Source organism: Borostomias antarcticus (genome assembly GCF_949987555.1).
Source record: "Borostomias antarcticus genome assembly, chromosome: 4".
Lineage (NCBI taxonomy): Eukaryota > Metazoa > Chordata > Actinopteri > Stomiiformes > Stomiidae > Borostomias > Borostomias antarcticus.
This window is the reverse complement of record NC_140237.1, coordinates 34,905,726-34,927,576: the sequence shown is the minus strand read 5'-3', so window position 1 is coordinate 34,927,576 and position 21,851 is coordinate 34,905,726. Positions and strand designations below refer to the sequence as shown.

At 45.4% G+C, this 21,851-nt stretch overlaps 1 protein-coding gene across 6 annotated transcripts in view; it reads right to left on the bottom strand.

Annotated features, from left to right (window-relative positions):
- The window catches only part of akap13 (A-kinase anchoring protein 13), a 91,131-nt gene extending 76,243 nt beyond the window's left edge, over positions 1-14,888 (bottom strand). For 5 of the 6 annotated variants that reach the window (XM_084436892.1, XM_084436894.1, XM_084436896.1 and 2 more), the window contains exons 1-2: positions 11,193-11,326; positions 3,280-3,323 (exon numbers count right to left, since the gene is read on the bottom strand). In XM_084436892.1, the coding sequence (XP_084293018.1) occupies positions 3,280-3,312 (33 nt within the window). In that variant the 5' untranslated portion in view covers positions 3,313-3,323; positions 11,193-11,326. Of the gene's footprint in view, positions 1-3,279; positions 3,324-11,192; positions 11,327-14,761 lie in introns of those variants that run through there. The other variant, XM_084436893.1, reaches the window with a different exon arrangement.
- Between the last annotated feature and the right edge of the window lie 6,963 nt (positions 14,889-21,851).

The following is a 21,851-nucleotide window of genomic DNA, read 5'->3' as shown; positions in this document are numbered from 1 at the left end:
CTAGTAGATCTCTATGCTGGTAGATCTCTATGCTGGTAGATCTCTATGCTGGTAGATCTATATGTGGGTAGATCTCTATGCTGGTAGATCTCTGCTGGTAGATCTCTATGCTGGTAGATCTCTATGCTGGTAAATCTCTATGCTAGTAGATCTCTATGCTGGTAGATCTCTATGCTAGTAGATCTCTATGCTAGTAGATCTCTATGCTAGTAGATCTCAGAGGTTATGCTGGTAGATCTCTATGCTGGTAAATCTCTATGCTAGTAGATCTCTATGCTGGTAGATCTCTATGCTGGTAGATCTCTATGTTGGTAGATCTCTATGCTGGTAAATCTCTATGCTAGTAGATCTCTATGCTGGTAGATCTCTCTGCTGGTAGATCTCTATGCTGGTAGATCTCTATGCTGGTAGATCTCTATGCTGGTAGATCTCTATGCTGGTAGGTCTCTATGCTGGTAGATCTCTATGCTGGTAGATCTCTATGCTGGTTGATCTCTATGCTAGTAGATCTCTATGTTGGTAGATCTCTATGCTGGTAGATCTCTATGTTGGTAGATCTCTATGCTGGTAGATCTCTATGCTGGTAGATCTCTATGCTGGTAGATCTCTCTGGTAGATCTCTATGCTGGTAGATCTCTATGCTAGTAGATCTCTATGCTGGTAGATCTCTATGCTGGTAGATCTCTATGCTGGTAGATCTCTATGTTGGTAGATCTCTATGCTAGTAGATCTCTATGTTGGTAGATCTCTATGCTGGTAGATCTCTATGCTGGTAGATCTCTATGCTGGTAGATCTCTATGCTAGTAGATCTCTATGCTGGTAGATCTCTATGCTGGTAGATCTCTATGCTGGTTGATCTCTATGCTAGTAGATCTCTATGTTGGTAGATCTCTATGCTGGTAGATCTCTATGCTGGTAGATCTCTATGCTGGTAGATCTCTATGTTGGTAGATCTCTATGCTGGTAGATCTCCAGCCATTCAAAAGAAAAGCCATTAAAAGGTGACTTGATGATGCGTGTTGAAGTTGCGTGTGCAGAGATAAGCAGTCTCATCACCTCTCTTTCTGTCCAAATGTGCAACTTTTTCCTCCTGCTACTTTGTAGATTACAAGGGTGACCTGCAGTTGAGCTGAGCGTTTTAATGATTTAATCACGTGTGGGCTGATTTCATCATTGTTTAGTCTTGTATGTGTAGCTGACAGCTGATAGTAGCCCAGCAAAATCAATCAGAAACTCAAAAAAGCCCGAATTGTGCAACCCTGACTGATCCATTCAGTGCAAGTCAGCAGAGTGTGTTGTGCTGTGATTGAGTCATGTAAGCAGGCTAAAGACACTCTGTTCTGACCACTAGTTGATTGTTACCTGTATAGATTGTGCAAGGCATATATACAACAAAGTTAACGTTCCACTTCCAGTGTGAAGTAATTGGTAGCTTTATTAATAATTAATAATAATTGATTTTGAAACAGTAGCCGTATGTTGTTATTTCGGTTGTATGTTGTTATTTTTGTGCGTGGCGACGCACCAAAGATGGCAAATATCCAGTTGTCACTCCCTCCCTCCCTCCGTCGGGTTGTTGACCTGCAGTTCTATGTTGCTACCACAAGAGGCAGTGGTTTTTTGTGCATGGCTGTAGGCCAGCGCACCTAGAATAGCATTTGACCGGTTATCACTCCCTCCCTACCTGCATTTCTCTGTTGGCACCACAAGAGGTGTTAATTAATGTTATGTTATTTTCAGTATGGGATTATTTTTTCTTTTAAGATATGACTTTAATGACACATTAATTAAAACCGTGACAAGTGACAGAAGGCCGGGGGTTCCGGGGGTGTGAGGCGGGGGCCCGCCAGGGGGCGGGGTTTGGGTGGTAGATCTTGATGAGCTGGTCATTTTAAAAGTAGCTCACCGCCCAAAAGGTGTGGGCACCCCTGGTCTAGTATAACATACAACCAACATTGTTTTTATCTGCACAAACCAAGACAAGTACACACACACACACACGTACACACACACGCACACACACACACACAAGGATATCAGTGCAATTAAAATATACCAGGAAGCAGCGCTAAAATAATCTCCATAAAGGATATATCAAGAGTTATCTATCGGAGTCATCATAACGTCGTAGCTGTATGTTCTTTCCCAGCCTGGCTGGGCTGCTGTGACCTGTTCATCACCTAACGGTGGGATAGGTGTCTTTGAAGCCACATCAAAGGGACAGCTGGCGGGGCTGGAGGGGCGGTCCCAGGGTCCAGCTCCGTACTCAGGGAGTAGCCTGTATGCTGGTGAGCCTGCTCTGAACTTCAACGTGTGTGTGTGTGTGTGTGTGTGTGTGTGTGTGTGTGTGTACAACTGTGTGTCTATACGTCTGTCGATCTGTGTGTGAATATGTGTGTGTGTCAATTTATTGCCTGCCTGCGTGCGCATTTGTGTGTGTGTGTGTGCACGAGCGCCTGCATGCATGCGTGTGTGTGTGTGTGTGTGCGCGCGTGCGCTGCCTCTCCTCCCCTGACAAAGAGGGGTGTAACCGGAGCCCAGCCATACATCACTCCCTCCCTGCTCTACCCTTCCGCCCGACAGAGAGCGCTGACAGGACCCCGGTCCCCGGGTAGCTAGCAGGGAGCCTGGCTGCCCCCCCCCCCCCGCCGGACAGCCCTCCACACAGCCCCGCGTCCACTACCCTCCTCTCCCCGCTGACCTCAACTGATTTACACCACCACGGCTCTCCAGCCCGCAGACGTCCGCGTAACCGAGAGGAGACAGTAGCGCTAAACTGGCCTGATTCCATTCCCAGTAGCTGAAAGGTGAGAGGAGTCCGCTGGGTAAAGTGTCAGCGATGATAGATACGGCGGTGTGGTGGTTAATGTCTGGGAGCCAGGCTAGCGTTGGGAGGGTTCATGGTTATCTGCCTTCCTGTGTGGTGAGTGAACCAGAGCCTGGGCGCCGGGAGGCCGTGACTCCGCTGCTGCTGTTGATGTGTGCATCCTACCGAGCCCAGGTCCTTCCTACCAGCCGCCATCAGGCTGCTCAAGGCATCCCCTGACTTCCTGTACGCTGAGCCAGCTCGGGAGGGAGCTAGGAGAGTCCGTTTGGTTTTTGGTGAACTCAAACACCAGACTGTTCTTGGACAGGGCGGGTAACGGTTCACGTATTATTCATCAACACGGACCTACTCCTTATTTGATGGTCTGACACTACTGTAGTTGCATTTCAAATTAATTCTGGATACTATGGATAAAGAATAAGTACAGTACATGATCAATAGGAGAACTTACATATAATGGAGCTTGTTGTGGATTCAGTTTCATGTCCCTGGACACTGGAAAGAAGGAGAAAAGAACATTAGAACAAATATACAAACAGTAATTACAATACTGTACAGTTATGACTAGACATACAAGAATTAATAGACATACAGCAATTACTAATATACAGTCATTGCTAGACATACAGTGATTACTAGACAAATTAATTAATAAACATACAGTAATTACTAGACATAGTCATTACTAGACATACAGTATTAAACAAAGTCATCACTAGAAATACAATAATTACTAGACATAGTCATTACTAGACATAAAGTCATTAATAAGAATACAGTAATTACTAGACATACAGACAGTTATTAATAAACATACAGTAATTGCTAGACATACAGTAGCTAAATGAATATTCTACCCATAGCATGTACTGCATCATTTCCACACACTGACCAGAGTACCAGGACCTTGCTGACCACACCTAGCATGGCCTGCCCTCTAGGGCTGTATATCATCTTGGATTTCGCGATACGATACGCATCACGATACACAGGTCACGATTCGATACGTATCACGATACAGAGGTCACGATACAATACGATACGATACGATACATATTGCGATACACACATCATTTACTGAAAGATTTTAAGTGTTCAAGACTGAAAACTGAATGGCTCAAATGCACTATATAGATAACTCAAACTCAATGACTGGACAGAGAGCTAGCTAATAAATATTTTACATTTGATATCCATGCTTTTTAAACTGTCAACATTGTAGTATTTATGGTTTTTCAAAATTATTTATATGTATGCTTTTTTAACTTAATATTGTAGAATATGCTTTTTAAACTGGATTTAAAAATTTAAATAAAAAAAATAAAAAATAAAATCTTTTTTTTTTTTTTTTTTTTTTTTTTTACATTTTACAGCGCCCGGCTGTATCGATACTCCGGGCTGAAAGGTCGATACAGTATCGCGAGACTACGTACCGTGATGCATCGTTGTATCGATACAATCCTACAGCCCTACTGCCCTCTGACCCTGCACCTAGAGCCTGGCCTCACAGCAGTGTTCCTAACACTCAGCAGGAGGTTAAGAAGCTATCAGCTCTGTCGCACACACACACACACACACACACACACACACACACTCGCACACACACACACGCAGGCCCTTTGATGCCTGTGCTTAACACAACATCATGGGCAACAACACTGTGGAGGTTCCTTTAATCAAACAATTACATACAATACAGGATTGTTAGCATGATGAAGTATCTCGAGTGAACAACTTATTGAGTTGTTTTGGAAGCAGGTCAACACCAGTGGGTGTTATAACAAAAAGCCAAGGCCTTGGTGAGTTGTTAACCCTCTTGTCATAGTGGGACGCTTGTTGAAAGGAATACTGGCCGAATGTGGTCCACGTGTTTTCCTGAACTGGACTCGGGGGCGGGCGCCTGGTTTCAGGGTTTTTATCTCCTCGGTCATTAGGAGAGACAGTTTCCTTTTGTCCAGTGTTCCCTGGCACTTGGACAAGTCCTCTCGGTCAGAGCCAACGGTCAGCAGCGCATTAATCATCAAACCCCCATTGCGATGGAAGCTGGGAGAACACACACACACGGCAAACAAAGACCCGGCCTACACCAGTACAGCACACGCAACCAGGGAGAAAAGTCACTGCAGAAGAGCATCAAAGCTGGAGCAGCGAGGCTAATTCGCTTAGAATTGGCCCGGAGCGAATATTTTTTTCTACTTTTCACCCCCAAAAATGGTGTTGGAATTAAGGGGGATAAGGTAGAGCGCTAATCAGCTGGCTCTAATAATACTCTGAGGTGTAATCCTCTTGCCTTACGTGCGCTGACAGCTCTGCCACTTCCTTCCTGTGTCTCAGTGGCTGACTGCAGACCGACGGACACAGAATGCAGCATGAGAGATCAAACAGGCCTCACTCTCCCTCGCTCTCTACAACCACTAGGTGTGGTCGATCGTCACAACGATAACCACTGCCAGGAAAACGGGTTAGGCACGAACTTGTTAGCTAAGAGATTATAAAATAGCGAATAGCCTAAATACCGTTAAGTAATTAGTTGGGGGGTTTTGGATTTTTGTAGCTATCGTATAATCGTGTAACCTGCAAGTCCTGAATCCTCTGTTTTTGAAGTCAACTTGATCACTCTCTGTAAAGTAAGGAGGAAACTCGCGTTGCGTTAACTCTCTTGTACGGCGAGCAATTAAGGAAGTTACAGACATTAAAAGTTGACTCAAGATCATTGTGACATCAACGGATGTAAATGAGTTTGCCAAAAACTTCCTCTTCCTTGTGACATATAACCTGGGCTATTTAGCAAGCTAAGAGGGGCATCAAACATAGACTTCCCCCCCATCTGAGCAGGATGCCGGATTCATCTGAGAACCGTGCCTCTGTAATGACTCTGACACTTAATTATTTTCCATACGAGTCAACAATTTGAAATTTAACAGTAGCGTCATAGCTAGAAAAGACAAAAGGATGTGCACTTGGCTCACATTGATATACTACATTGATACAGTATAACTGTATTCAAATTGCTTCTTCTTCGTCTATAACTGTATTCATATTGCTAGGCTCTGTAAACAATGTGTGTGAACAATCAGTGTCAACCTTACCACAGGTAACCAAGGTGACACGACTTTCAGTTGAAGTTCAGTGACGTGAGAGAGAGTGATTAATTATTGGACAGCCACCCAATCACCTTTCACCTTCAGCTGAACATGGGGCCTCGCAGCGTGTTACTGGTCAACTCTGGGGTCAAACCTACAGGTGCTAAACCACTCTTTCTCTCTTCCTATCCACCCCGGCAGCTTGTTCACATCCTGTTCGGCCACTCGCCCGTCAGTGAGAGAGATCGCATCCCCTCAGCACAGCCCCCCCCCCCCCCGCCACCAGACACCTGTTGATACAGATTACACGAACCATTAATTCTGTCTCCCACACAAGGTCCCAGAACCAGCCTTCGTTCAGCCGCGTGTTAAGTCTCTATTACAGAGCAAATTGACTTTGAACTGCTTTTAAACTGTCCTTTCCTCAGCGGCCTCCCAGAGAGGATGGGGAGAGAGTCCGGACACGTTCAAGTGCACAAGCGTTGCGAATGGCGTTATAAATCAGGAGACAAAAAGCTCACTGGATGCCGAGAGGTCCGGTAATCAGCCGAGCTGAAGGTCTGAACGGACCGGTGGAGTCCCTCGCAGCTCCCTGGCCAATCAAAATACCAGATAATGACCATGTGACTGTGCGGCATGAATGAAGGGATGAAATGGGATTAACTTCACAAGTCATTAAGTGGGCTTTGCTGTCACTTAAGCCTGCAAATCATCTGGGGCTTCCTCAGTAGAGCGTCGCACAATGGGAGAGCGGGCCCGGTTGATAGCCGCTGACATGGTGATCGCTTCAAAGCTGTCAGACCAACAGCGTCACGACCAAAATCATTATAGCATATGAAACTAATAGCGCAAGGTGCCGCGGCCATTACATGGGGGAACCATGACAAAACTAACGTTAGAGGTTCAGGCTCAATAACATCTCAATGACACTGTATAAATGAAATACCATGTGCTCTGGGGGTCAGTTACAAAGCTGGGATAGATAGACCTCTTTTACATTACATTACATTACATTACATTACAGTCATTTAGCTGATGCTTTTATCCAAAGCCACTTACTACAACAATTGCATTTCATGTAGGAAGTCAGTGTACTACTGGTCGCCTGAATTCACAAATGCATCTCCTTTCTAAAACAAGTGACTAAGAGCATAATGTAGTGCTGAAGCCAAAGTGTAAGAGTTTAGGTTAGCGGATGGAGTCCCCTTCCATCCAGTAGCATAGAGGCTGATTCATGGTCCAGACGTAGCATAGATGGACAAGTCCCCTGCTGGGAATTGTCATGCCGTGAAGAGTCAGAGATTGAAATGTTTCTGATGGAAATATATGTCCTTTTTGATCTGTAACTTCCGGCAGAAAAGAAAAAACGATGTGTAAAGATTGTGGGAAATGTAGGCCTTGGGTATGCAAGGCAAACGACAGCGTATGCGCCCTGTACCTCAGCCTGTGATGATGACACAGGTTGCTCAACTGGAGAGTGGAGGAGGGGTGGGTACAGACCAGAGATGGACGCCCTGGTGGCATCAACAGGATGTAGATGCCAGACATTCCCTGAGTGACGTCCTTATGGAACATCTTATCCGACCATCTTACCCTGAGCCTGGAGCTCAGCACTTTCACCACTCATAACTGACCCAGCCTGGGGTTGGCATGAGGAAACCATTTTAACACGAGTCTATGACGAAACAATGACTGTAGCACACCTAAGGTGTTTTTGTGAACTGGTAATGGAACTTCAGTTCATTCTCTAATTGGTCTAACTGACTATGTTTTAATGCTATTTCATGTCTGCTGCTAGTTTGTGTACAGTAGGACGCTATTTCCAATGCATGACTTGTGCTGTAGTTTTACAGCAAAGTAGGTTACAGTATTTGACAGCAAGCACAGCTTCAAGCACAAAGCAGCAAAGCGGAACAGCCATCATCACCCTTGCGTGTAGGACACTGGTTGAGAGTATAGGATGAAGGCCCGACCCTGCTACGGTACAATACAATGTTCCATTATACTCCATGGCTTGACACACAGCACCTGTTCTGGGTCAGGCATCTTCCAGACCATTAATTAACCTAGAAAGAATGTGACTACAGCACGCAGCATTCTTGTTTAGAGGACAACAAAAGCCCAGGGCAGCCTGGGAGCCTCGCTCTGCTGCGTGTTCTGGGGAGCCAGCGAATCACAGTCAAGAGCACACAGGGACGCCCGATGCAGCACTCCGCTGTCACCCAATATGAGCCGCCCATGGTGACACCTGAGCGAGTACAAAAGTCTCGGGGATGGGCAATGTTTGCTTCTGCCTCACCTCCAGAGGTGCACCCACTCACCCTCGCCAGACTGCAATAAGACCTCGCGCTAATTACCCCTGCTGTCTCTTGACTCTTGTCTTGGTAACTTTATCTCTCTCTCTCTCTCTCTAGCTCTCTCTCTAGCTCTCTCTCTCTCTCTTCACTCTGAACCTGTGCTTTCGGCCCTGCTACATCCCAGCCTGGTTTCTGACCAATCAGCTGCCACCCTGATCTCTTTTTTGTTTTGTTTTGCTTTGATCTCCATGCCAACCATACACAAAAACATCTCAGGGATATCTCTGTCTTGAGATCCTCTTGGCATTCCTTGTGGAGGCCTTCTGATTGGAGAACAAGCCAGTTAAGAGCACTCTGATGCTGGCGAGATAGGAGGCAAAATTAGAAGAGGCCTGAACTGTAATCGCTAGCGAAGGCAGACCAGCGGAGCTATTCGAGAGGCTAAATGACAAGTCCCCTGGGCTCTGGGGTTCAGCTGGAGTGCAGCATTGGCGGGGGCTTATGCCAAGATAAAGCCGCAACCAAGCAATCACATAACAAAATGTCTTTCTGAGAATTTAAGTATTAGGGCTGTAGCTTTATGTCAAGTGACAAGGAGGCGAATATCCCATTTGTTGCTCAGCACAGCGTCAACCTAGACACAATGTTTTCTGCGTCGCATCACAGGTCGTTCAGAACTCCATTAGTGGTGTACCTGCAAAAGGGAAGGACGGCGCCTTGAGGGAAGAAAAGCCTGCAGTGAAGGGTTAAACCCGAGTGCCTGGGGTCTCCTGGGGGCCATGTTAGTCACGGGTGAGTAGCTGTGAGGGTGTTATTGGGGGGAGGGGTGGAGGAGGAGGAGGGCCAGAGAAGAGGGAGGGGCTTGACGGGGTTTGATATTTAACTCCAGCGTTTGTTTAACCCCCCAGGTTCTGCACCGTGGTTAACCAGTAGCTCTGACCTCGCTCTACCCCGTCCCCCCCTCCGTCCCCGTCCCCCCCCCCACACACACACACACACACACAAACACGCTCTGTTTGAGACTCCTCCATAGTCTTCAGATGGTTCATTCTGTTATGAACTTTGGGCTACAACGTTGCGTAGGAAAATATCCAGTCCCGTAACAATGGCGCCACAGTAACTGCGACACCCTACGTCGAGGGCCATTTAGACAGTCACGGCCGCTTGACTTAATCAAACGCGCCCATTATCTCTGCGGACAGATATTGGACTCACGCTGGTCTGGCTGAGGTGAGCTCACCTCCCCGCACAATAGCGTTCTCTGTGCTGAACTACACACACCAACGTCAGTTCAGCTGACAAGAGGGGACAGGAGGATAAAAGGTGTCCTTAGTGTTGGGTGACAGTTATTAACCCCCTAAACTGAAACCTTATACCTGTGGGGCCAGGTAGCACATTATGAGGCGTGCTGCTGAGGGCCAGCCTGTAATCAGGCCCTCTGCCCCTTGATCATCGCTCTGCTTTATGTCTCCTGCTGGGGGACTCTCTGCTTTCCCACGTCAGGAAAACCTACACAGCCCCCTGGGAAAAAGAGGGCTTGTTTTCTGTTCGTAAGTTTAAGTCTAGTCTTGCGGTGCCAGCCGGACTCAAGAGGCTACGTAGGTTAGGTGTACAGGTAAACGTTTTCTGACTATTGAGTCTTGGCTAGATCTAGGCAAACGTTTCCTGACTTGTGATTCTAGGTTAGGTCGACAGGCAAACAAACGTCTTCTCGGATAGCAGGAGTTGAGTCATTTTGTTGATGTAAAGTGATTCAATTGAGGGTGTCACAACAACGATTAAAGAATGGTGGCAAACTGGTAACAGTGGAGCGATGGAGCAAACCAAAGTGAGTTATGTAGAGGAAAAGGAACCGTTTCTTTTTTAAAACCTTTGCCCTTTTTCTTCCGACAGTTCCAATAAAAAAAGAACGGAACCGAAGTCTGAAGCCTGAGCAAACTTTGGAAAAGCAATCAATACCCCCCCCCCACCCACAAAACAAGTTCTGTACTTGACACAGAGAAGGGGGTAGTCTCCACAGCATAGTTTAGTAGAAAATAGACTGCTAGAGACTACAGAGCAACACTGAGTTAAAGAGCCAACCCAACAAACAACGCCCTGGGATGCCCCATTGTTTTAGACCAGGGGGAAAGTGCTTGTTAGGCCCAGATGGGGACTAAAGGGCTTTAGTGGAGTAGGAGGCTTTAAGCTGTGAGAATCCCGAGGAACACAAATCTCAGTCTCACAGGAGGGCGAGTCAGATCAGTCATGGCTGGCAGTGCCGTGTCTACTGTCACCGTTTCCCCTTGGAAAACATATACACACCAATGTCATACAAGGGTCTCCATACCATCTGGTTTAATGAGAGGCCTCGGGTCGTACCTGCTATACGTTTCTTATTAAAAGGGCAGTAAGAGAGACGGGTAACAACAGTAGTATTGAAAAGACACATATTGTGGACAACAGAAAGTGTTATCTTAGACCAGGTTATTCCTTGACTGGAGGAAGCATCCAAAAAAGAAAGGGTAGCATAGCATGTTTTGGTAATAGTTTATCATTGACTCATAGGTCAAGTCTGTTGGAAATATATCAGAATTAGAATTAGTTTATTGCCATGCAGTTTTACAAAGTATTAGGAATTTGCTTTCGGCCGTGGTGCATAACCACATACTTTATAACCACATATAATAACCACATACTTTAGCAATATAAAGTTCAGTATGATAAATACTGGGCTGTAAATTGTTATTGCTGGGTGGATGTTTGCCTATCTCTCTTGGTTCAGTCAAAAGGACTCACAAAACAAGGAACAAAACCCTTTGAGGCATTTAATTCTATTTAACTGAACAGGTTATGCACTTACTTTTCTTAGGCTTAACTGCTAAGCTCACAACAAAAATGCTGAAAGTTACTCATGCTACTTAGTAGTTATCTTTAGCTAGGTAGGCCTACATAGAGTTTAAAGTTCCAGAGAGAGAGTAGGGAGAGCACAGGTTAGACCTCACCTCAAAGTCCACTTGAGAACAACTATGACTCCAAATGTCCTTTTAGGTCCACATCAGTTAAAAACATGTGAAGTCCATGGGATAGCCCAGGTGTGTTGATACAAGTACATCCACAGTAGCCCGTATGCTAGCTCGCACCACGCTGATTACCTGAAGCTAAATACGGCTTTGTGCTAGAGAGAACTGCACAGAGAGAGCAGATAAAAGCCATGATGTCACACAGAGGGGAGGGGGGGGGAAGGAGCTGCCAGGCCTCCGCTCCGGTCAGGTGTCTGCTGAACATCTACAGAGGCCTCCACCGTCCTGCCTGCTGTTAGTTCCACCTCTATGGAGGTGAGGTGCTGTGTGTTATGGCTATAATAACTACACATCACTTTCATTTAACTAGCTTTATGGAGACAGCGATCGATCAATATTGTTACTGACTTCAATTGCACTAGCTGTACTGTACAGACCCTTATCTCAAGTGCTAGTAAAGCATAGGCTATTCAGTCGCCTCAAGCATGTCAGCTTGTATAGAAATGGGCGTATAAGTGCATGCCTACTCCTTGTAGACAACCTTTTGAGACAGCTGGTACTATGGAATGATGCGTGCTGCCGCTTGGCTCGCCATGGGGATTCCAGTGACTCTAGTCTAACAGCAAACGCAAGGCAGGCTGTCACATGACCATTCAACAGCTAGCCCCAGCAATCCCTGGGATACTTTAGTAAAACCTTAAATATTAGATGCTGCACATTGCTCCTTGTCTACTGTAAATACATATAATTACCAGGTTCACACATTGTGTATCCCAGAGTTATAAACAAGTGCAGAGTGAACCTGTCGTCCCCCACCCATGATGCATGTCAGCATGTACAGTAGTTGAATGTGAAAGTGGAGTGGGTTTTTCTAGTTTAGATTTATCTGTAGGGCCGGCATATAGGCCCATCAAATTTTTGTTTAGTCTAAAATGTACGAATTTCTTGAAAAGTAAGTAGTGATTTAACATATCAAAAGTAACATAAATCATGAATCAACCAACACAGCTGGCATTCATCTCCTAATCATGACAAAGCTGCCGGCGATGACATTGCACTGTTATTGTTTGCCTCTCTCTAGTAGGCCTATCGAGGAAGTACGCATTGCGGACAGGGTAAAACGGTACTTCACTAAATCTACCGACGGTGCTAAATGCAATTTATGTAAAAAACTTGTGTTTCACCTCATGAAATGTGAAGCAGTGCAGCGTGTTTGACTGCTTTAGCGAAGCGGCTAATGCTAACGCTGATAGATGCAGATGAGCCAGGCTAAAGATGCAGGTAACACTTGTTATCATTATTATAATTAAGTCTGTGCAGTGTTTCCCCTACTATTGCCTTGGAGGGGCGGCACACCCCCCCAACAGGACATCCCGCCTGTAAAATAAATAAATAAATAATGCCAACAATCGCGACTTTTAGATCGCTAACATTTGTAGGCTAAGACAATGGAGTTCAAACTAACGAATATTAGCATCTCAATTAGCGGACCTTTTCTAACTGGGAGTGAGAGATGATGAAAGGAAAATATTTCCGGTTGCTGTAGTACCTACATAAGTAATGTAGCCACAGTTCAGTCTGTCTTCTGATGTTAGTAAACTGTTAACTGTTGTTACTGTAGGGAGATTACCACCCCCTCCCAGAGACACATTATCAGACACCCTCATACCTGCTTGACTTGAAAAGAGAAACATCATAGGTGAGCTTGCCAACGTGTCAAAGGTAGCCATAACCAGTGATGGCTGGACAAGTATCACACAGGATCACTATACAGTGACAGTCCACTATCATCAACCCAGGTAGTGTATGAGTCTCAAAGTGGTAGAGAAGTATCGATAAGAATATCAATAAGTATCAGTAGCCTATCAATAAGCAATATCGATATCGATACCACTATCGATAACATCCTAACGATACCAATGGTGAGGTGGGCGAGACGGAGTATGACGTCACTCCCGAGTGACGTTTCCGAGTGACGTCTATCCGGAGGTAACCACATTACAGTAGACACCAACAACAGTTCCGAACAAAGATGGACGTCAGCTAGCTTTGTTTGCCATGCCAGTAGATAACGCACTATTTTGCGCATACAATAGAGGTTGCGAACATGTCCTCAGATAACAGTTGGGGAATACTATGTGTGTGACCGATTTAATGAGACACAAATGCTAATAAAACAGTATTAGCCTACTAAAGTTTCATTCAGGGAGCTGCCATCTTGTTCACGACTTCCAGAGTGAGGGTTAGGACGAATGGAGAAAACAAGTGGAGATGTGTGTTCCAGTTAAAACTCTGCTCAGTAGACCTATCTCGTAAATCACGACTTCCTGGACCAAATGGAACACAGAACAAGCCATCCAATTTGAAGTTTAATTGTGCTCTAGGGGCACAACAACTACAACGGGGGCTATGAGGCTAGAAGGTTGATGGTAATTTATGATAGCCTGGTGAGACCATCTCAATCTGGTAAACTCACTTTGAGAAGTGAAACTAAATGTGAGCTCGCGAGATCACGATGGTCTCACGAGGCTAAATGTATGACACACAAAATGTAGCTCTGTCATTTGTTACTTAGTAGTTACAGTTGATTTGACTACATCCCCATTGTGATAAGCATAGATGAAGTCGGATCGGAAGAGAAACTATGAATTCAATCAGATGAGGGCAGTTATAAATTAGCATAATTACGTAGTTCTATCTACTGCCATGTAATAGGTAGGTTTAGCACTGAGAAAAGTTGTTAGGGTATTTCTGAGAAAATAGCATCCAGACAGATGCCGGTGTATTAGTTGATACTTTATCATGTCATATGGCTTCGTTACACCTCGAGGCCACATACACCTGCCATTCTACCCTGCATTGAAGGAAAGATCCTCAGTTGGCCTGGCCTAGATTCACTGGCAATAGGCTCTGTACACCAGCTCCACTACTTCCTGAAAGGAAGTGGGCATCTTTATTTCCTGTCCTATACTATTGGGTTAAGTGATTAATCAGGTGTGCGGCACACCCAGCGCACACCTGATAAATCACTTAATCCAATAGTATAGGAGAGGAAATAAAGATGCCCACTTCCTTTCAGGAAGTAGTGGAGCTGGTGCACAGAGCCTATTGAGTGCCTAGAAGGTGGGGCAGGTCGCAATGTGAGATCAAGTGGATTGAGTGGCTGTGGTAGCCTAGTAGCCTACTATGGATATTGTTTCACACTCTTGTCTCACTGCACAGTGTGTTCAGCAGCCCCATCGGCATGTAACCAAAATAAAACGTATCACTATCGCACCATGAGAAAACACGTTTCACTCACACGCACTACTGCAGACCTATGGGCTCAAAACTATCTCTGAAACTGGATCACTTCAAAATTAGAATAAAAGTGGACTGCTTGCCTACAGCTTTGTGCAGCAGTGATGCATCCATGGCCCCCGGCGAAACTGACTGAGCACAAACAGGAGAGCTATGGGGGTAACATGCAAATTAAATGGGAAAAATGCAAATGTATTTGACTGAACTTAACGTTAAACACGTATGCGCTTTCAGAAAGCTCGTTTTCTTACCTTAAACTCCCCAAACCCAATATGCGCGTTTCGTTTCTGGAAGCATGTTGTCCTCTGAGCGCAAGTCAGAATGAACTATCAGGCCTCGTTAATAACCACTGGAATTGTGTTACTGTCTCAGTTTGCAATAAACTATGCTTCAACTAAATGAATGAATGAATGAGCAACTAAAGTATCTGAAGCCGAAGATGAAAAGTCCACTTGTTGAAGTTGTTACGCGTTTCCAGGGACAACTCACACATGGGCGGGTCTTCAGATCGGGGCACCGAAGTGGGAAGGTGTTCAGCTCCCATCCCATTGGTTCCCACTGGTTCTCACAATAACTAGAGAATAATAAGCAAATTAATTAATAAGCAAATTATCAAATTATCATATATTCTTGAAATGTAGCCGACAATAGATGCATTTGGCTCAAGCGATTTATAAACATTGTAGAAGTGAGTCCAGAGTTTATCTGGCAGGATGGGGTTTGCGTCACATTAAGATCTCCCCGTGCAAGTTGTGCATAGGGCTAAGCTCAATGTACCCACAGTATTGGTCGACATCAGGGTAGCTTATGCCTACCAATCTACAGTGTATTATATCGACATGTCTATAGCACATGAGAGATGTGACCGTCCGTATGTATGCAGCCTGCCTACAGTAGGCTAAATCTATGGTGGTGTAGACGGGCCTCTAGTGGTAGGCCGACAGTAGCACAATGGGCTGTCAGAACCAGCAGGGGGTAGATCAGAGACGTGATAGCCTACCAATGCAGTACCTGCATACAGGTGAGCCCGCTGTCATTCCGCATAGAGAGACACTGAACCACCATCAATATAAACTATGGTTGGATGCTGTTGGTTGGTGATACTGTTCCCCAGTAGTTGAGCTTTAGCTTGATCACACCAGAAGGTGATGATTAACCAGAAATATAAAGTAATACTGCTGTAATCTCTGTGATTTATCCACTGGCTCAACTTTGTGTCACTTTATCTGGAACGCTCATGTCGTGGGAATTAGTCCCAAGTGGACATGGGTGAGTACTGCATAACCATTTGGGTGGTTTGAGTTGAATTGGTCGCTGCAGCCTGCCTAACCAGAACCATTCAGCCATTTCTAGCATGTGAGTGCACTGCCAGACATGAAATCACTGTTAATAATGTAGTGATTTCCCCCGAGGGGATGGCGCAGTGCGTGCTCTGTGTGGAGACAGCTGCTGCTGAGGCTGTAGCTTGCTACTCTGGCCCAGTGTCAGGCCACCTACCTTTCTGAAGGGAGGAGACTGGGGTTGCAAAACTTCATCTCAACAATCCGTTGGCCTTTTTAGGTTGAGGGACCTGTTGCGTGAAGTCATATCGTTTTCAGTGTAAGGATTTATACCCTATTGATTTCTAGTTCACTTCACACAATGTTCTCCCTCAACAGCCTTTTGTCATGTAGAGAGAAGGAAAGCTATGAAATGCATTGTGTGACTATACAACTAATGGTATGGGTCTTAACACACACAGTGCAGTAGGTATTATATGACTACATGTGTGGTCTCTCACCACACACAAAAACCAAGATGCCTCCAACCACAAACACAAACAGCATAATACAGTATTAACAGTAACGTTATGGTAACTAGGCAAGGTGTTGTTTTCAGTAGAAAGACCAGCAAATCCCTCTGAACCACAGGGTCTTTCTGCCGTCCCTGGGAGCTTGGCGGCATCACAATCCCCTCTTTTTCAACTATTGAACCCTCCTTCTCTCCCTCCTCCTCTGCAACCGATTCTAGGGTTAGATAAATAGGAAGTGGTGCAAAAAAAAAGGAAAGAGTCCCCATTCTCTGTCATGGTGAGCTGCACTTAAACACATTTGTCTCAGCTAGAGTTGGGGGGGGGGGGGACGTGGAGGGAATCTTAATCTGGAGTTCACAGACACTGCCAGGGGTGCAGCTTGCCAAATAGGGGAGACAGGGAAACAAGGAGGACACAATGAAGTACATTGCAGGCTTTGTACCGCTACAAAAGAGGTTTTGTAAATTGGAGTACTTGCTGGAGGAAGAAGGACTGGCAGCAGGGGGCAGGAGAAACAGCAAGAGAGCCAAAATACAAGCTGTTGGAAAGATGACAGTGAGAAAAAGAGAGGGGGAGAGAGTGAGGAGAGCGAGAAAAACAGAGAGAGATTGGGGGATGGAGAGGGGTGGGAGAGAGAATAATTTGGCTGTGGTTAACCATGAACTTAGTGCATTTCATGCATGCTCTTGAACTCTCTGGCAGCGTACCACTGCACTCACTCACACTACACTTCTCATGGATCTTCACTCAAACTGTAAAAGAAATCCCAGGACCTCAAGGTTGACAGCGACCGTGAATTATATACACTCGTGAGCGGCAAACACAGCACACAACTCACACATGCACAACATTCACATGCTTTCTTCAGGTGTCACCGGTGGAAAATTGTTCCCTGCATTTATCCCATCTAAGCCATCCTCCTCCAGGGGCAGCCAGGAGCAGTGGATCAGGGGCAGCCATCGTTCATGGCGCCCGGGGACCAGGTCCAAGTGCTCAGCTCCTTGTCAGGAATAGGACTGAAAAGCATCTGTTATTCTGCATGTTTTTTGTATTGGGTTCTTTTGGGAGGAAACCCTTGCGAACAAGCAAACTCCACACAGAAAAGCCCGGGAGACCTTCTTCTATGAAGTAATGTGCCGCACATGAGCAATTTCAGGGTTCAGTGTCTTGCTCAAGGACACGTCGGCACAATGCCGGGATCTGGGATCGAACTGGGGACCTTGTGATCCCTTAAAGCCCCTTAAAGAAATCATTGTAGAAATACCCTGGCAAATATTTACTAGAAACGTATCAACCATGCTCTGTTAATAATAACATGCACGAACATACATTCAGGTACTGTACGATTTTATGGTGCTTCTGGTTACATATTTACTGTACATGAGCTGAGAGTTTCCATTCAGTATTTATAGTAGTCTAGCACCCAAGACGGACACTAGATGGCGCTGTGTCCAGTCCCACAGGTCAGCTAGCTAGGATTTACTCTCTGGTTCTAAACGAACAGTCCTCTCTCTGTCTCTCACTGTGCTGTCCCAACAAAATAGCACAATACAGTTAACATCCTTCTACTGCGCATGAAAAAGCACACATTAACAAGTTTAACATTCAGCCTTGTATTTTTAGAGGAAACTGTTGTCCAGCTGTTATTCTGACACTGAATTCTGAAATTCCAACTAAGGCACATAAAATGTGGATCCATTTGCAGTGGTTGCCATAGAAATAAATCCACCACCGTTATCTTTGTGGTGGTTGCAGCCGTGCTGATAACACACACAGGGCAAATTGAACATTTCTAAAAGCTGAACCAAGGTGACTGCATCTGTAAAAGAATCTTCCTGTGTGCATATACTTCCTGTAAGGTTTGCATATCACCAGTTGGTTTAGCCGCACATTGCATGCTAGAGAGGATAGTCAGGTGACTTAAGCCGACAGTGCATCGCCAATCTGTTGAGAGGGATTGGATGAGGTCGGACCCCCCCTGCCTCTGTATCCCACCTCCACTCACTAAATCCCCCCCAGGATTACTCCCACATTTTCCTCCTCTTTAATTAGGGGGAAACACTACAGACAAGACACGCTGCACCAGTGGCACACTGTCCAAAATACTGTGAGAATACATCACCAGAAGCAGAGCTGTGAGTTACAGCTCTGGAGCTTGAATGTATAGGATCAGCGATGGGGAACTACACTTATCCGCACTCTCATTCAGAAATTTCGCTTGACTAAAATGTATTTAAAAAAAAGTTGAAGTAGCCCTTTAATCTCCCTCACTTCAGGGCTGCTCTTGGTCGTCTCTTCTGACCTGACCTGACTTGTTCCCGTCATCATTTCTGTATAAAACCAGTTCACTGGACGGGTCACGCGTTGGCCCTAGGACCCACAATGCCCTGTGTGCACTGTGGCAGGTGCCGATGGACGAGCGGCAGCAGTAATCCTGACATGCTAGCTAGAGGACGAAGCCTAGTGGATGAAGGACAGAGATGGGAGGAATTAAAGGAGCATTACACCCAAAACCCAAACACTACCCTGTGCCATTCACATCCCCTTCGACTGAAGACGGTCGTCTGGATGTTACTGACTGATTGTGATGAGAAAGTTACATTGAGTGCTGCCGCAGATGAATATGAATTATTGTTAATCCCAGACTACCAGACTATCATAGGCCTCTCTATGATAGATCATGTGGCCAGAGTGCACCACCCAGAATGGGCTCTGAGCATCAAGCTCGCACCTGGGTCCATCATGGCTATTGATTGGCGGGTTGCTACGGCTTGACAGACGGATGGAGAAAGTCAGGGCGGAGCTTGGGGGAAGGGTCAACGGAGAGTGGTTGAAAACAGAGACTGTGCGTGTCTAAATTTAGCCAATGGCTCTGCTTGGGTGGAGCTAATCCTCTTTGCACTCGAATTATCTGGCCTTTGGATTAGGGAGCTTTGCCTCTATGCAAGACATCTACTCTCGACAATGATGTCCCATTGCGGGACAAACCAAGTCGCAGGACAAACCAAGTCGCTTTGCTGGGGGTGGGACTGGGGGTTAATTAAAATCCCCTTGTCCATTTAGCTTGTTGGTAACACCAACACCGCAGCAAATGCTTTGACAGCATTATGAAAACAGACACAGTATGTGAATGTTTGATGAAGAATGGAAGCTGGAGTTAGCCATTGGTGCTGAGGTTGATGTTAGTGTGGTCAGTCTGGTGTCATAAATTGCACATCAAAGGGCTCTTAGGCCTACAGAGAGAGGGGTATGTGGGGCGGGCAGCCAATGGTGTGGCCATGATAGTTGATGATGTGTATTAGGGCAACTGTCTAATGGCTTTTCAGTGTGCATGTGAATGATTCTATTTTTGGGGTGTAGGATCAACCAGTTAACTACATCATCAACTATATAGTGTATTTCACTAGACTATAAGTTACCAAATTCAACCGCCAGGTTATGAATCACAGCAAGACTAACCTACAGTGTTGCTACCTCGTTAGGAGAGGTTTGAGGGGTTTGCCCCCCCACATCCCACCAGTGGTGATACTCCAACTCCCCCCCAACCCCCCCCCCCCCACACACACACACACAAAATACATGGTATCCTTTCCTTGCTATTCCTCGCAGGTTGTATCGCTACAGCCTGTTGCTTTATAAGTCTGATGGAGTGTACCATTCTGTCCTGGAGGGTGGGAGTGGGGTGGGGGGACAGCTCGGGCAGCTCCTGTGGGGATGAGTGAGGGGGGTGGGGGGGTAAAGGGCTCGTGCGGTCGAAGCCTAATCCCTCCCTGTCTGCAGCACAGCCGCCTGCTGAAGTGACATGAAGACTTCCCCTTCGGAAAAGTCACCCTGGACCCTTTCAGTCCATTTGTGTGTTTTTTCCATGTTCGCAATTTAACTTCATGTCACTGGGATGCCAAGCCTGGTAAGAATACTCAATATAGTTGATTGTTTCATTGTTTGTTTGTAGTTCTTTTCCCCTTCACTGTGGTTTTGAAAGTCAACTTTGAATCTTTATTGGATTGTGTTCTACTGTGTTTAATTGGAATTTTACTCAAAGTGTATATAATGTCAACAATCTACCAACGTTATGCATACCAAGTGCAACTAAGTGCAGTTAAAGCCATTTCCTACTTTCTATCAAAAATAGTTCAAGATCAGGAAACACTAAATGTCTCCTAGTTTTATCCTTTCACCAGCAATGTATTCAACCTCAACAGTTTCCCAAGACAGGAGACATTACAATAACAGAAAGGATATTATTTTAAGTGAAAAGCTGTACTAACACAAATTAGATTTCCACCCGGTCCCAATGGCCACTTCATGATGGTCTTTTTGGAATTGGATGTGGATTTCTGTAGCACCATTTGATAGGATTAACTCATTGCTGTAGTATTTTGTATGAAATAAGTATCTCATTGCAATATCCAACCCAGATAGCAAGCGGATCTGGGCCATATACAGGCCAGATCTGGCCCTTGTGGTTTAGTTCCGGCGCATATATGGCCCAGATCCACTTGCTATCTGGGAAGGCCCAATGCATGAGATCCAATGTCCGGATGGTGGACGTTACCGCAGCGGTGTGGGTGTGAGATGGTGTGTGATGAGATCTACAGAGCACCATGGCCTGCTGGACAGTATTTGCATCAGTATAGTACTGTATGTTACAGTATGAGACAGATTCCCCTTTGACCTCTCCAGGCCACCAAGAACCTGTGAGCTTATGGTCAACCTACTGCTTCATGGTTTCGGATGTCTGGGTTGGTAGATCAATCAATCAATCAATCAAAGCTTTATTTGTATAGCGCATTTCATACCCAGAGGCAACACAATGCGCTTTACAGAGAACAAGGGAGGTGGACATACGACCCACCTCTACATATTCCAGAGGGAAGCAAAAAATCAGTATCACCCGGGGGCCAGATAAGTGAGCTGTAAAAATTCTTCCCTGACCCCTCTCAACAAGGCGATCGAGCAAGCTCCAGGAGTATGTTTGTCTACCGGCTAAGAACATTTATAAAACAATAAATTACGTTAAATTACATTTTCAGAGTAAGATCAGCATTACTGCATCCAAGGCAGACATCTCCCATCCCCACGGCCTTCAGACCACGCTCCTCAGTCATGGACTGGACCAGAACATGTTCGGTGCCATTTAGAGTTTCATACGCCCTTCATTGTATACGAGTTCAAATGTCACTGCGCACACATCACGTTGATCCACACAGTCAATGAGAAATTGATCGTCTCCTTCTGATGACATCACACTGACACGGTCTCACCATGTGAAATAACATGTTCAAAGCTACAGTGCACAGAGAGTTAGATGAAAATATGTTACTGTACACAGGAACTATCTGTACTTAAATTAAAATACAATATTCGGTGGGAATTGTCAACATTCATGGACCAATATGGGGAGGAACTGCCTTCCAGACCTGTGTCAATTACATATATCAAGTACTAGGGTATTTGAAAGTAACTGGAGTGTATTTGATTTGCCTCACAGTTGATACTTATGGAACTGTGGTTTCACTGGACTGGGTAAGACAAATCAAGCTGACACA